The sequence below is a fragment of the Notolepis coatsorum genome (genome assembly GCF_963971535.1).
Source record: "Notolepis coatsorum genome assembly, chromosome: 14".
NCBI classification, from domain to species: Eukaryota; Metazoa; Chordata; class Actinopteri; order Aulopiformes; family Paralepididae; genus Notolepis; species Notolepis coatsorum.
Genome location: NC_140178.1, coordinates 1058232 through 1075994, shown reverse-complemented (window position 1 = coordinate 1075994; position 17763 = coordinate 1058232). Strand labels below are relative to the sequence as shown.

The window sequence follows — 17763 nt, the reverse complement described above, 5'->3', positions numbered from 1 at the left end:
CTAGGATGGAACCCAGGTAGGTAATTTCATCTTTCCTTGTGACAATATTGTCACCCACTGTAACCGAGAAGTCGTCAGTCTTGCTGAGTTTGTTATTTGAACCGAAGAGAATGGACTCTGTTTTGCCCATGTGTAATGATAGTTTGTTGTCGGCGAGCCATATGCAGATTTTGCCTAGTTCCGAGCTGAGGGCTTTTTCAACCTGTAACTTGTTCTTGTCAGAGACCAGCAGGGCTGAGTCGTCCGCAAACAGGAACAAGTTGCAGTCACAAGCTGACGACATGTCATTTGCATAAATTAGGAATAGTAGCGGTCCTAGTATGCTTCCTTGTGGAACACCACAGCTCACTGTGAGGGGGGGGGATAGGGTACCGTTTACTTCCACCATCTGTTCCCTCCCCTCCAGGTAGGATTGTATCCAGCTCACTGATAAACTATCAAAACCAATTGCTTTTAGCTTGTCAATCAGAATGGTGTGATTGACAGTGTCGAAGGCCTTTTGTAGGTCCAGCATGACCATGCCGCAGTATTTGCCATGTGTTGTTCTTTATACAGGGCACATTCAGAAGCCTAAATACGTGTTGTTCTTTATACAGGGCACATTCAGAAGCCTAAATACGTGTTGTTCTTTATACAGGGCACATTCAGAAGCCTAAATACGTTTTGTTCTTTATACAGGGCACATTCAGAAGCCTAAATACGTTTTGTTCTTTATACAGGGCACATTCAGAAGCCTAAATACGTGTTGTTCTTTATACAGGGCACATTCAGAAGCCTAAATACGTGTTGTTCTTTATACAGGGCACATTCAGAAGCCTAAATACGTTTTGTTCTTTATACAGGGCACATTCAGAAGCCTAAATACGTTTTGTTCTTTATACAGGGCACATTCAGAAGCCTAAATACGTGTTGTTCTTTATACAGGGCACATTCAGAAGCCTAAATACGTGTTGTTCTTTATACAGGGCACATTCAGAAGCCTAAATACGTGTTGTTCTTTATACAGGGCACATTCAGAAGCCTAGATACGTTTTGTTCTTTATACAGGGCACATTCAGAAGCCTAAATACGTTTTGTTCTTTATACAGGGCACATTCAGAAGCCTAAATACGTTTTGCCACAAAATGTGGTAAATTATTATTATTTTGAATGAAAATAATACTGTAGGCCTACACCTACATTTTTAATTAGGCCAAATTTTTTCAGTGGCACAGGATAATTTGCCAAGCTTTTGTTAATTTTCAAATAAAATATAAAACTATAATTGTGTCTTTGTGTCTCGTTAGGTTAATCTCGTCTCGTTAGTAGTAGAGGGAATGGCATGTTTGTAGCAGAAAATGTATTCTAGCCCACATCTAGGTGGGGAACAGGTTAGGCTTGAAAAAAATTCGGGGCCTGAATGAAAAGGTTAGGAAACCACTGGAGAGGCGCGACAGTGGCTCTGGAGGTAGAGCAGTAGTCTGGCAATCCGGAGGTTGCCGGTTCGATTCCCGCTCCTCCCAGGCAGCGTGTCGATGCGTCCTTGAGCAAAACACTTAACCCCTAATTGCAGGTCGGCACCTTGCATGGTCGCCTCCGCCGTCGGTGTGTGAATGTGTGAGTGAGTGGGTAAAATGTAAGGAACAGATTGTAAAGCGCTTTGGATAAAAGAGAAATATAAAAAAGCAGCCATTTACCATTGTCTCCGATGGTGGCAAAATATAATGCATTATAACTAGAGATGTTCGATATTGGCTTTTTTACCGATACCGATATACCGATATTGTCCAACTCTTAATTTCCGATACCGATATCAACCGATACCGATATATGCAGGGTTTCCCCCCCAAAAAACAGAATAATTTCAGGTAATTAACATTACATATCTCTTGTTGTGGAATTAACACAACATTATGCATACTTTTGACAATAAATAAAATTGTTCTTACTTGCTTGCCTGGGTAAATAAAGGTTAAATAAATGTAAAAAAAAATAAAAATAAAATAAAAGATTTTTTTTAACCGATACCGATCATTTCCGATATCACATTTGAATGCCAATATCGGCCGATAATATCGGACATCCCTAATTATAACAGAAATGTTCATGTAGAAATAGACCATACATGCTCTTCTCCCATTGGCTCCCGCAGGTCAGGCTCTGTAAGCAGCCAAGATGGCCGCCGCACGGCTCCATCACAGAATGAACAGTCATCACATCGTGACACGTCGCCACTAATGTTTTATTCCTATTGCGGAGATATTACAAGTATTACAGACGGATGTTACAAACAAAAGAACAACTTAAGAATATGTTAAAAATAACTTTATTTTCATTTTAAACAACAATGGAATGATTCTATTCTCGTCACATTACTGATAAAAGACAAAACGTGGAGCAACAGGAAGCAGAGTCTTGGGCTGTGTTCACACTGCAGACGAAAGCGGCCCAAATATGATTATGTTTGCTCGTTATGTGACTCAGATCTGATTGTTTCACGACAGTGTGAACAACAACAAAACGCATGGAATATGATCTTTTGTATTCCGATTTGGGCCACTTTCATATGTGGTCTTAAATCAGACACAAGGTCCGATTTGTTTTAATCAGCTGCGTCGCTACATTCAACTTGTAAATTAAACCATAAGCTGTGACGTCAGTGTCCTCCATGTTTACGTCCGTTCAGGAGCAGTGGCCCCGTTCACACTGGAATCTGATATTGGGCCACATTTAAAAAAAATAATAATAATGTGAAAACTAAATAATGTGGATCTGAGCAATCAATGAGAATTTGAGCACTTAGGCCTGCAGTGTGGACGCAGCCAAATATAAACTACAGTGTGGACGCAGCCAAATATAAACTACAGTGTGGACGCAGCCAAATATAAACTACACAGAGGAATGTCCTCGTTCTCCAGGGAGCCTTGTCCTCCAGGAAACCTCGTTCTCGGAGGACGAGGAGGAAGAGGAGGAAGAGGAGGAAGAGGGTTTGGTGCCTGGAGAGAACAACCAGAGAGGAACATCAGTTCAGTTCAAAACATTAGTCACTCTGACAATAATAATAATAATAATTCAGTGATATTTAACACTTTGACTGCCATGAAACGTCTTTTGACGTCATTGCGGGCCATGCTCAAGTTGCCGGAGGACGCTGTACAGCGTCCTTATATCAATATTTCAAAAATCTGCGATCGGATTCATATGTCCCCTCCGCTGGCCTGAGATCCACCAGCAGGACCCACTGAGCTCTCTGGCGGTTCAGGAGCGCCATCTGGTGGCCGATCGGCGCAATCGCCAAACAGGATGTGCCATAGAGGTTGTGCTAGACGTCCGTAGTACTTCCGGGCGCTCGCTATGGTTCATGGGACTCTGGCTCGTCACGCTACACAGTGATCGATTGGCAATAACTCGATAAACAACATGATTTGGACGTATATACCATTATACAAGCTGGAGATGGACCGGGTAAAAATATATCCCATAATGATAAGATTTCTACTCTACGATGATCGCCCAACGGCGCGCGGAGACTGGGGTGAGTTTTAGCGTGTAACGTTACCGTCTTCGATACTAACTGATATTATCAACATTTGACCCACATTAGATGATTGGTATAACGCTGCCCATGGAATTATAAACGCCCCCTCGCCCATCCGGTCAACATCAGATGACGTGTAGTAACTTCTAGAAGTACGTCTAGTTGGAATTTTTTATATCGCGCTGATTGCCATCAAACTGTATTTCATCATCAATATAATGCATTTGGGGCTATATATCACGTTCTGGAGAAAGCTGCAGAAAGAGATGAAAACATACTTATACATTAGACCATACTTTACTATGAATATGTGAATGAAAAAGTTTAACGTTGCTACACAATGAACAATACATATAGGACTTTGAATGGGCCCTAATAATGGCAATGTAGCAATAGAATTTAAAAAGTTATAGCCCTGCAAAGAAGGGGACTTTCTCCATAGACAAATAGCGCTGGCAATCTATGGTATATCATGAATTTAACCCAAGGCAACCAAAGTGTTAATAATAATACATTTTATTTATAAGGCGCCTTTCAGGACACTCACCGCCGTACAACAATTAAAAACAGTTCATTTACAATCACAAGCAAATCTAAAATACGCCTGCCTAAACAGGTGGGTTTTAAATGGGATAATTTAGTTCATATAAAAACACTGACATCATAATTCAGTGATATTTAGTTCATATAAAAGGCACCGACATCATAATTCAGTGATATTTAGATCATGCACCGAGGTCTGAACTCACGTGGTGGATGACGGGGTTTGAACTCACGGGGTGGACGGCTCTACAGCTCCTCGTGCTCGTGCAGGCCCTGGTCCGGGCCGGACGGCTCGTGGCACACTGCGGGCGTGGTGAACTCCATCAGGTACTCACAGCGGCTGGGCTCCGACGTGGAGGTGAGCACAGTGTCCTTCCCACAGGTCAGCCGGATCTGAGAGGCGAGAGACAGAGGTCAACAGCAGAAACAAAAAGGATCTGAGAGACGAGAGAGCGAGGTCAACAGCTGAAACAAAAAGGATCTGAGAGACGAGAGACCGAGTTCAACAGCAGAAACAACAAGATCTGAGAGACGAGAGACAGAGGTCAACAGCAGAAACAACAAGATCTGAGAGACGAGAGAGCGAGGTCAACAGCAGAAACAACAAGATCTGAGAGACGAGAGAGCAAGTTTAACAGCTGAAACAAAAAGATCTGAGAGACGAGAGGCCGAGGTCAACAGCAGAAACAACAAGATCTGAGAGACGAGAGGCCGAGTTCAACAGCAGAAACAACAAGATCTGAGAGACGAGAGACAGAGGTCAACAGCAGAAACAACAAGATCTGAGAGACGAGAGAGCGAGGTCAACAGCAGAAACAACAAGATCTGAGAGACGAGAGACAGAGTTCAACAGCAGAAACAACAAGATCTGAGAGACGAGAGACAGAGGTCAACAGCAGAAACAACAAGATCTGAGAGACGAGAGACAGAGGTCAACAGCAGAAACAACAAGATCTGAGAGACGAGAGACAGAGGTCAACAGCAGAAACAAAAAGATCTGAGAGACGAGAGACCGAGTTCAACAGCAGAAACAACAAGGTGCAGCTGAGAGGGCGGCTGGGTAGCGCAGCGGACTAAGCGCCTGCCTACCACCGCAGAGACTCTGGTATCGAATCCGGCTGTCAGCGGTGCCTCCGGCTTGGTCGGTCGTCATACTAACACAATTGGCCAGTGTTAGCGGGTGGGAAGCCGGCGGGGTGTGTATCCTGGTCGTTGTAAAACAGCGACTCCTACTGGTCGGTCGGGGTGCCTGTTCAGCAGGGAGGGGATCTGGGGGAGATGGTGTGAGCCTCCCACGCGTTACGCTCCCCCGGTGAGAGTCCTCGCTGTCAGGTGAAAAGAAGCGGCTGGCAACTCCACATGTATCGGGGGGAAGAAATGTGGTAGTTCTACACCCTCCCTAGACCGGCAAGTGGGGGGGGGGGGGGGAATGTGTGCAACGACCAGGAAGGGAATTGGCATAACGACTAAATTGAGATGAGAGAAAAATACGGGAAAAAAAGGGGGAGATTTTTTTTTATAAAAGACTTTTAAAAGGTGCAGCTGAGGGTCTGTTTGCCCCATCAGTCATAACATAGGCTACAATAAATATAGGCAATAAAATGAAATGTGATTATATACTATGAGTAGAAGTAAACAGTAGACACAAGGTGCAGATGACGGTCTGTATCGACAAGACACCTTGAGACTGAATCTGACGTAGTCTGACGTCACTGTGGAGCGCCCGCGAGGTCCACCCCTATAGGGAGGTGTAGTCTGACGTCACTCTGGACGCGAGGTCCACCCCTATAGGGAGGTGTAGTCTGACGTCTCTGGAGCGCCCGCGAGGTCCACCCCTATAGGGAGGTGTAGTCTGACGTCACTCTGGACGCGAGGTCCACCCCTATAGGGAGGTGTAGTCTGACGTCACTCTGGAGCGCCCGCGAGGTCCACCCCTATAGGGAGGTGTAGTCTGACGTCACTCTGGAGCGCCCGCGAGGTCCACCCGTATAGGGAGGTGTAGTCTGACGTCACTCTGGAGCGCCCGCGAGGTCCACCCCTATAGGGAGGTGTAGTCTGACGTCACTCTGGAGCGCCCGCGAGGTCCACCCCTATAGGGAGGTGTAGTCTGACGTCACTCTGGACCGCCCGCGAGGTCCACCCCTATAGGGAGGTGTAGTCTGACGTCACTCTGGACCGCCCGCGAGGTCCACCCCTATAGGGAGGTGTAGTCTGACGTCACTCTGGACCGCCCACGAGGTCCACCCCTATAGGGAGGTGTAGTCTGACATCACTCTGGAGCGCCCGCGAGGTCCACCCCTATAGGGAGGTGCAGTCTGACGTCACTCTGGACCGCCCACGAGGTCCACCCGTATAGGGAGGTGTAGTCTGACGTCACTCTGGAGCGCCTGCGAGGTCCACCCCTATAGGGAGGTGTAGTCTGACGTCACTCTGGAGCGCCCGCGAGGTCCACCCCTATAGGGAGGTGTAGTCTGACGTCACTCTGGAGCGCCTGCGAGGTCCACCCCTATAGGGAGGTGTAGTCTGACGTCACTCTGGAGCGCCCGCGAGGTCCACCCCTATAGGGAGGTGCAGTCTGACGTCACTCTGGAGCGCCCGCGAGGTCCACCCCTATAGGGAGGTGTAGTCTGACGTCACTCTGGAGCGCCCGCGAGGTCCACCCCTATAGGGAGGTGTAGTCTGACGTCACTCTGGAGCGCCCGCGAGGTCCACCCCTATAGGGAGGTGTAGTCTGACGTCACTCTGGAGCGCCTGCGAGGTCCACCCCTATAGGGAGGTGTAGTCTGACGTCACTCTGGAGCGCCTGCGAGGTCCACCCCTATAGGGAGGTGTAGTCTGACGTCACTCTGGAGCGCCTGCGAGGTCCACCCCTATAGGGAGGTGTAGTCTGACGTCACTCTGGAGCGCCCGCGAGGTCCACCCCTATAGGGAGGTGCAGTCTGACGTCACTCTGGAGCGCCCGCGAGGTCCACCCCTATAGGGAGGTGTAGTCTGACGTCACTCTGGAGCGCCCGCGAGGTCCACCCCTATAGGGAGGTGTAGTCTGACGTCACTCTGGAGCGCCCGCGAGGTCCACCCCTATAGGGAGGTGTAGTCTGACGTCACTCTGGAGCGCCCGCGAGGTCCACCCCTATAGGGAGGTGTAGTCCGACGTCACTCTGGAGCGCCCGCGAGGTCCACCCCTATAGGGAGGTGTGGCCTGACGTCACTCTGGAGCGCCCGCAAGGTCCACCCGTATAGGAGGTGTAGTCTGACGTCACTCTGGAGCGCCCGCGAGGTCCACCCGTATAGGGAGGTGTAGTCTGACGTCACTCTGGAGCGCCCGCGAGGTCCACCCGTATAGGGAGGTGTAGTCTGACGTCACTCTGGAGCGCCCGCGAGGGGAAAATGGATTATCGGCTATTGTAACAATTCTGCCTCATGAACATTGAAAAGCTTTCCATTTTCCACAAAATGAGTTCCCTTCTATCACAAACATTATTGTTTAGGCATTTTTGGTTGAAATAAAATTCAGCAATTTGATGATTAATTGCGAATATTTTCATGTTGAGCTATAGATTGTGGATGAATACGCACAGAAAGGCACACCATGCTTCAGGTCATGCTTTATTTGTTTTAAACGAGACAATTTAGAAATGGGCAATGGGGAAATACGTTGCGTTTTCAAGATGGTGGACCGGCTGGAAACAGCAATGACGTCACCACTACACCTCCCTATTCGCCACCTGGCTGCGTTTGTTTGCAGAACACCGTCACGTCAACGCCCACACACTGCAGAGGGGAAGTTACTGTAACATAATCATCTCTGTATTACAAGTAGCCATGACAACGTGATGAGTCACGTTCGAAGTCGAGCAGACTCAGGAAGAGATTCTTTCCCTCAGCTGTCATCCCCCTGAACTCCGTGGCACGATGACACCATTCTTACCGTATATATATATATATATATATATATATATATATATATATATATATATCCACATCAGTCTGTACATACCTGCATATAATCCCTTTTACACATCTGTAGATACTACATATCTGTACATATCTCTTACCTACTCTTACTAGTTACACTGCTGGCCAGTATGACTTACTACCATAGTGTCTTTATACCTGTATCACTGTACATATTAATACTATATCTATATCTGTACATATCTCTTACCTACTCTTACTAGTTACACTGCTGGCCAGTATGACTTACTACCATAGTGTCTTTATACCTGTATCACTGTACATATTAATACTATATCTATATCTGTACATATCTCTTACCTACTCTTACTAGTTACACTGCTGGCCAGTATGACTTACTACCATAGTGTCTTTATACCTGTATCACTGTACATATTAATACTATATCTATATCTGTACATATCTCTTACCTACTCTTACTAGTTACACTGCTGGCCAGTATGACTTACTACCATAGTGTCTTTATACCTGTATCACTGTACATATTAATACTATATCTATATCTGTACATATCTCTTACCTACTCTTACTAGTTACACTGCTGGCCAGTATGACTTACTACCATAGTGTCTTTATACCTGTATCACTGTACATATTAATACTATATCTATATCTGTACATATCTCTTACCTACTCTTACTAGTTACACTGCTGGCCAGTATGACTTACTACCATAGTGTCTTTATACCTGTATCACTGTACATATTAATACTATATCTATATCTGTACATATCTCTTAACTACTCTTACTAGTTACACTGCTGGCCAGTATGACTTACTACCATAGTGTCTTTATACCTGTATCACTGTACATATTAATACTATATCTATATCTGTACATATCTCTTAACTACTCTTACTAGTTACACTGCTGGCCAGTATGACTTACTACCATAGTGTCTTTATACCTGCATCACTGTACATATTAATACTATATCTATATCTGTACATATCTCTTACCTACTGTCACTAGTTACCCTGCTGGCCAGTATGACTTACTACCATAGTGTCTTTATACCTGTATCACTGTACATATTAATACTATATCTATATCTGTACATATCTCTTACCTACTCTTACTAGTTACACTGCTGGCCAGTATGACTTACTACCATAGTGTCTTTATACCTGTATCACTGTACATATTAATACTATATCTATATCTGTACATATCTCTTAACTACTCTTACTAGTTACACTGCTGGCCAGTATGACTTACTACCATAGTGTCTTTATACCTGTATCACTGTACATATTAATACTATATCTATATCTGTACATATCTCTTAACTACTCTTACTAGTTACACTGCTGGCCAGTATGACTTACTACCATAGTGTCTTTATACCTGCATCACTGTACATATTAATACTATATCTATATCTGTACATATCTCTTACCTACTGTCACTAGTTACCCTGCTGGCCAGTATGACTTACTACCATAGTGTCTTTATACCTGTATCACTGTACATATTAATACTATATCTATATCTGTACATATCTCTTACCTACTCTTACTAGTTACACTGCTGGTCAGTATGACTTAATACCATAGTTAGGCCTGTCACGATAAGCAATAAATAAATGTATTGCGCGATAATGAAAATGAATGCAATGATTTTGACGGGCGCGATTAATTGCTATTTGCTGTTTGTTTTAATGAGGCGGGAACCAGAACCTCTTGCCGCTGGCGTTACTACAGAGGTCGGCTGTGATGTGCTCGCATGCAGGCACGAGAGCAGAGCTCGCGTCACATCACAGCGTGGCAATATTCCCGAAATCGACCAGCTTTGTGGTCCGGGCATAAATGTGTCCATAAATCCATTTAGTTAGATCCAACAGTCTAAATGTATCTTGCGATTATTATACATTTCTGACGACGAACTATTAGCGCAATCCTGTCTCTCAAGTCGCTGCGTGCGTCCTGCCAGTATTGCTCGCCATGACTCTGCTTGGCGCGGCCGCGGCAGAACATTTTTTTTCATGATATTTGATGCCTCTGATTGGCTCCATTTTGTTTCAATCTGTATGCATCTACAAATCATATTATACCAGGTAGCCAATTGACGGGAAATCCGTCAGACTCCGAATCAAATTGACGGAATTCCATCTCAAGACGGAATGCTTTAATGTCTGAGACTGGGTCTGGGTCTGGGCTGAGCAGGGAGACTGGGTCTGGGTCTGGGCTGAGCAGGGAGACTGGGTCTGGGCTGAGCAGGGAGACTGGGTCTGGGCTGAGCAGGGAGACTGGGTCAGGGTCTGGGCTGAGCAGGGAGACTGGGTCTGGGCTGAGCAGGGAGACTGGGTCTGGGCTGAGCAGGGAGACTGGGTCTGGGCTGAGCAGGGAGACTGGGTCAGGGTCTGGGCTGAGCAGGGAGACTGGGTCTGGGTCTGGGCTGAGCAGGGAGGCTGGGTCTGGGTCTGGGCTGAGCAGGGAGACTGGGTCTGGGCTGAGCAGGGAGACTGGGTCTGGGCTGAGCAGGGAGACTGGGTCTGGGCTGAGCAGGGAGACTGGGTCTGGGCTGAGCAGGGAGACTGGGTCTGGGCTGAGCAGGGAGACTGGGTCTGGGCTGAGCAGGGAGGCTGGGTCTGGGTCTGGGCTGAGCAGGGAGACTGGGTCTGGGCTGAGCAGGGAGACTGGGTCTGGGCTGAGCAGGGAGACTGGGTCTGGGCTGAGCAGGGAGACTGGGTCTGGGCTGAGCAGGGAGACTGGGTCTGGGCTGAGCAGGGAGACTGGGTCAGGGTCTGGGCTGAGCAGGGAGACTGGGTCTGGGCTGAGGGGGGGGGGCTGGGTCTGGGCTGAGCAGGGAGACTGGGTCTGGGCTGAGCAGGGAGACTGGGTCAGGGCTGAGCAGGGAGACTGGGTCTGGGCTGAGCAGGGAGACTGGGTCTGGGCTGAGCAGGGAGACTGGGTCTGGGCTGAGCAGGGAGACTGGGTCTGGGCTGAGCAGGGAGACTGGGTCTGGGCTGAGCAGGGAGACTGGGTCTGGGCTGAGCAGGGAGACTGGGTCAGGGTCTGGGCTGAGGGGGGGGGGGGGGGGGGGGGCTGGGTCAGGGTCTGGCAGGTCTTACTGTGGTGGATCTGTTGGGTCCCTGCCAGCAGCCTGTTCCGTGTTCGTACTTCATCAGCGAGTGGACGTTTCCCTCGGGACCCGACCAGGAGCCCCAGGTTCTGGAGGAAGGAAGGAAATAACAAGTTAAGAGAATATAATATAATATAACAAATATGAAGACTATATATAAACGGCTCATCACCGTGTGAGAAGGTTGGTCGGTCCTCTACCTCCTTATACTACATCATTATTGGTAAGCTACCTCCTTATACTACATCATTATTGGTGAGCTACCTCCTTATACTACATCATTATTGGTAAGCTACCTCCTTATACTACATCATTATTGGTAAGATACCTCCTTATACTACATCATTATTGGTAAGCTACCTCCTTATACTACATCATTATTGGTAAGCTACCTCCTTATACTACATCATTATTGGTGAGCTACCTCCTTATACTACATCATTATTGGTAAGCTACCTCCTTATACTACATCATTATTGGTGAGCTACCTCCTTATACTACATCATTATTGGTAATCTACCTCCTTATACTACATCATTATTGATAAGCTACCTCCTTATACTACATCATTATTGGTAAGCTACCTCCTTATACTACATCATTATTGGTAAGCTACCTCCTTATACTACATCATTATTGGTAAGTTACCTCCTTATACTACATCATTATTGGTAAACTACCTCCTTATACTACATCATTATTGGTAAGTTACCTCCTTATACTACATCATTATTGGTAAGCTACCTCCTTATACTACATCATTATTGGTAAGCTACCTCCTTATACTACATCATTATTGGTAAGCTACCTCCTTATACTACATCATTATTGGTAAGCTACCTCCTTATACTACATCATTATTGGTAAGTTACCTCCTTATACTACATCATTATTGGTAAGCTACCTCCTTATACGACATCATTGTTGGTAAGCTACCTCCTTATACTACATCATTATTGGTAAGCTACCTCCTTATACTACATCATTATTGGTAAGCTACCTCCTTATACTACATCATTGTTGGTAAGCTACCTCCTTATACTACATCATTATTGGTAAGCTACCTCCTTATACTACATCATTATTGGTAAACTACCTCCTTATACTACATCATTATTGGTAAGCTACCTCATTATACTACATCATTATTGGTAAACTACCTCCTTATACTACATCATTATTGGTAAGATACCTCCTTATACTACATCATTATTGGTAAGCTACCTCCTTATACTACATCATTATTGGTAAGCTACCTCCTTATACTACATTATTATTGGTAAGCTACCTCCTTATACTACATCATTATTGGTAAGCTACCTCCTTATACTACATCATTATTGGTAAGCTACCTCCTTATACTACATCATTATTGGTAAGCTACCTCCTTATACTACATCATTATTGGTAAGCTACCTCCTTATACTACATCATTATTGGTAAGTTACCTCCTTATACTACATCATTATTGGTAAGCTACCTCCTTATACGACATCATTGTTGGTAAGCTACCTCCTTATACTACATCATTATTGGTAAGCTACCTCCTTATACTACATCATTATTGGTAAGCTACCTCCTTATACTACATCATTGTTGGTAAGCTACCTCCTTATACTACATCATTATTGGTAAGCTACCTCCTTATACTACATCATTATTGGTAAACTACCTCCTTATACTACATCATTATTGGTAAGCTACCTCATTATACTACATCATTATTGGTAAACTACCTCCTTATACTACATCATTATTGGTAAGATACCTCCTTATACTACATCATTATTGGTAAGCTACCTCCTTATACTACATCATTATTGGTAAGCTACCTCCTTATACTACATTATTATTGGTAAGCTACCTCCTTATACTACATCATTATTGGTAAGCTACCTCCTTATACTACATCATTATTGGTAAGCTACCTCCTTATACTACATCATTATTGGTAAGCTACCTCATTATACTACATCATTATTGGTAAACTACCTCCTTATACTACATCATTATTGGTAAGTTACCTCCTTATACTACATCATTATTGGTAAGATACCTTATACTACATCATTATTGGTAAGCTACCTCCTTATACTACATCATTATTGGTAAGCTACCTCCTTATACTACGTCATTATTGGTAAGCTACCTCCTTATACTACATCATTATTGGTAAGCTACCTCCTTATACTACATCATTATTGGTAAACTACATCCTTATACTACATCATTATTGGTAAGCTACCTCCTTATACTACATCATTATTGGTAAGCTACCTCCTTATACTACATCATTATTGGTAAGCTACCTCCTTATACTACATCATTATTGGTAAATTACCTCCTTATACTACATCATTATTGGTAAGATACCTCCTTATACTACATCATTATTGGTAAACTACCACCTTATACTACATCATTATTGGTAAGCTACCTCCTTATACTACATCATTATTGGTAAACTACCTCCTTATACTACATCATTATTGGTAAACTACCTCCTTATACTACATCATTATTGGTAAGATACCTCCTTATACTACATCATTATTGGTAAGATACCTCCTTATACTACATCATTATTGGTAAGATACCTCCTTATACTACATCATTATTGGTAAGATACCTCCTTATACTACATCATTATTGATAAGATACCTCCTTATACTACATCATTATTGGTAAGATACCTCCTTATACTACATCATTATTGGTAAGCTACCTCCTTATACTACATCATTATTGGTAAGCTACCTCCTTATACTACATCATTATTGGTAAGCTACCTCCTTATACTACATCATTATTGGTAAGCTACCTCCTTATACTAACTACATCATTATTTTAATGGAATTTTTAGAACCTATGGAACCCGTTCCTTAACACTTTGGACGCCAACAACGAGTAGACTCGTTAATGGCCGCCATGCGTTGTGCGCCAACAACGAGGGAACTCGTTTTTGGGATAAATCTAAAAAAAATTCGCCATGGCATTCATAATTCATCCAGCCTCCCTCCGGGACGCAGCTGGACCCCGTTCTGATATTGGAACGCCTCAATACCGCCGCCTGGTGGATTTCGGGCGAGTTACACTCCACGCCAAACCGGAAGTGGCGCTTGGTGCATCCGGGAAATTCCTCCACCAGAGATATCTTGTTACGTGGAAACCAGACAAACACTCAAGTCCATTGGGATCGCTTTTGATAATCAATATGATTTCGGCATTTATTGCGTCATACAAACAGGAAATGGATCTAGCAGATCGACGTCAAATAATTGGAATATTTTTCCTCCAGTCTCATCGGCGAACGGTAAGAGGAATCTAACGTTATTTTCAGCTCGATTGTTTATTTATTTCACTGCAATCCATCTGATCAACCCATACTAAATAAAGCCGTTACTGACGATCAAGGAATTATAAACGATCCCCCCCCCCTTTCCTTCACGCATGATGAAGCATAATGTATACCGATCATATACATTTGAATTTTTTAATATAGCGTGTATAGGAAAGAAACGCCAATCGATAATCTATCATATGCGTCGGGGCCTATAACTCGCGTTTTAGGAATTACTGCAGAAAACCTTAAAAACATACTTATATTCACGACGGTATTAACACAACAATGTATGAATGAAAAAATATAACGTTCCCACATCCGGAACTATAGATACCCGATGTTGAATGGGCCATAGTAATGTCGATATAGCTATAATATTTAAAAAGTTATAGCCCTGCAAAGAAGGTAAACATCTCCATAGGCTTACAGCGGTGGCAGAGAGGGCACAAAGATGGGCATACTGCGTGGCAGACAATGTGTTAAGGTCCAGTTTACTCTGAACAGTGTAAATCTGCATTTTTAGCTCATGGAATGAACTCCAACAGTCCTTAGTCTTGATTTTATATGATTTATGATTTTATATGCTTTGTGATTTTATATGCTTTTCTCTTGCTCATTTCTGTATGAACACTCAACGTGACTAAATGAGGGGAACCTCAAGTTGCCTTTCGAGTTTAAATAATGGTTTGAAATGAAATGAATACGTCTCCCTTACCCCAGGTTTGTTTCCGATCCTCCATACTTGGGTTTCTGAGATACTCTGTTGAACGGACAAAGCCTGTAGATGTACCTAGAAGAGAAAGAAATAAGCCTTTAGCCCTTGAACACTGGATATTCATAAATATTAGGATTGAATGGAACAGCTTCTGGGACGAGGCCACGCACTCGCTGGTGGACAGCTCGTAGCACTGGCTGTAGAGGTAGGGTTAGGGTTAGGGTTAGGGTTAGGGTTAGGACCAGGCCACTCACTCGCTGGTGGACAGCTCGTAGCACTGGCTGTAGAGGTAGGCGAACTCGGCGCTGGGCCCCAAGTCAAAGGAGATCTCCTTCTCAAGGTTCCTGCAGGAAGAAAAACAGACCAACGTTATTATACATTACACACAATTCTTGCTCTCATTTTGTCGTGTTGTAAGTTACCAAAGGCTATTTTGACTTCATAACTGGAGGAGTGTCTGATACTTATAATAGTGTTTGCAGATTTATATTGAGGTGCCCTCATAGAACCCATCACTGTCTTATGTTTGAGTCGTTAAACTGGCTTTCTCCCCCATTCAGAAGACATTTTCATTGGTTGCTTTTTGTTTACAAATGTATTTACTTTAATTATCCCCCCTATCTAAAGCAGTTCTTAACACCATATATTTTAACTTGTAATTTAAGACACACGGATCATCCTTTCTTTTCTATACCTCGAACCACCAAAGCTATTGGTCGACTTGCCTTTAAATATAAAGCACCACCTGATTGGAACAAACTGCCTAGTTCACTCAGATCTCTCACTTCTTACCGGTTATTCAAGATATCTTTGTTCACTCATCTACAGACTACTTGCACCTGTTATTGATTGATTTACTGTGTTAGGGCTTACATGTTGTTTACAGATCAAATTATAATTTTGTATGCGTTTTATAAGGGAAAATACATATATATATATTGGTGATCCTCTTGGAGGGAATCAGTGTGGAGGAGTGTACAGCACACACCTCTGTACATAGGTGAGACGGAGGTGGATAGGGTTAAAACCTTTTAATTCCTCGGTATCCACATCAGCGAGGACCTCACCTGGGCTCACAACACCCAACAGATCATAAAAAGAATCCCACCAACGACTGTACTTCCTAAGAAGGCTGAGAAAATTTGGCATGCCACCCAAGATTCTCAGCAACTTCTCTAGAAGTACGGTTGAGAGTGTCCTTACCAGCTCAATCGCGGTCTGGTATGGAAACTGCACTGCTGAGGAGAGGAAGGCGCTCCAGCGAGTGATTAAAACTGCTCAGCACATCTCTGGAGCAGCCTTCCCCTCACTACAGGACATTTACTCTACCAGGGTCACCAGGAGAGCACACAACATCATTAAGGACAGAGCACACCCCCAACACAGACTCTTCAACCTCCTGCCATCAGGCAGGCGATACAGGAGTCTGAAAGCCAGAACTACGAGACTGACAAACAGTTTCTACTAGGGGTGGATGGTATAAACGGTATACGGTATAAACGGTATGAATTTGCTCTACGGTATGGATTTTGACTATACCTTGTAACCGGTAGAGCAGCTCTAAAATAGCAATGACGTCATGTAACCACAGCGCGACTATTTCACTCCGCATTTGCCCCTAAAAATAGATAGAATTAGTCATAGATAATAGATATGTGCGAACTGGAAAAAGTAATTTAGGAGGCTTCGCGCAGTGGGCGTGTCAACACGCAATTGTCATTTCATAATAAACACATATCACCGCGGCGCACAGCAAGTTTCAATTTCAGTTCCTGGCATTTTTAACCAGTGGAGAAAGGTAAGAGATTTCCCTATCGTTTTTCTTATATGAATTATTCTACGTTAATAAAACATACCTGGTGATCAACTACAGTTTGCTGTGAACATTATGATATGTGTGTAGTGTTCTGACGGCTGGGCAGCGCGAGCTGGATGCTGAATTTTGCGAGAAGCATGCAGCTGCAGAGCCGCAGAGTAGGGGCGCTTTCAGGTCCGGTCACAGGCCCGCTCAACAGCGCCCCCCACCCAACGGCTGAATTGCCAATGGCTGAATTGGAGTATTGCACTGTGCATTGCAATCCACTGTTTATGAAGTCACATGTTATGAAATTGAATGATTTGGTTTATTATAAAATTATGCAAATAATGTACAGAGTTTAGCAAGGTTACTCCCGGACGGTGTGCAAAGTATTTTTTTCTTCAATACATGAAAGAAAATATGATTTGTAAATGTACTGTTCAAAAAGCTAAGAAAGGGATTAAAAGGAGGTGTATTTCTATTGTTGGGGTTAACTTGTGGAACAATGCTGTAATACATTTAAGAATGAGTAATTAATTAGCTTTATTTTTTATGGTTTGTATAGCTATTTTTGAAGATTACAAATGTGAATAATTATTTTTTTTGTTATTCTTTTTAGAATACCGTTTGAGTCTTAATTTTGTTAAGAAAATAGGACAGGCATGTATAAGCATTATGCTTCAGTCTGTACCTTAGTTTTCAGTCACGGCCAAATCAAAGAGTGTTGAATGATTGTGCTGCATATTGTATTGTGTGCGACGACTGAATAGAACTACTATTTTATCAT

General features: G+C 43.8%; 1 protein-coding gene across 3 annotated transcripts in view; it reads right to left on the bottom strand.

Moving 5' to 3' along the window:
- Nucleotides 1–2203: 2203 nt before the first annotated feature.
- prkcsh (PRKCSH beta subunit of glucosidase II) overlaps nt 2204–17763 on the bottom strand; it is a 54507-nt gene continuing 38947 nt past the window's right edge. For 2 of the 3 annotated variants that reach the window (XM_084328176.1, XM_084328177.1), the window contains exons 14-18: nt 15433–15522; nt 15179–15253; nt 11110–11209; nt 4267–4453; nt 2204–2975 (exon numbers count right to left, since the gene is read on the bottom strand). In XM_084328176.1, the coding sequence (XP_084184302.1) occupies nt 4307–4453; nt 11110–11209; nt 15179–15253; nt 15433–15522 (412 nt within the window). In that variant the 3' untranslated portion in view covers nt 2204–2975; nt 4267–4306. The remainder of the gene's footprint in view (nt 2976–4266; nt 4454–11109; nt 11210–15178; nt 15254–15432; nt 15523–17763) is intronic. The other variant, XM_084328178.1, reaches the window with a different exon arrangement.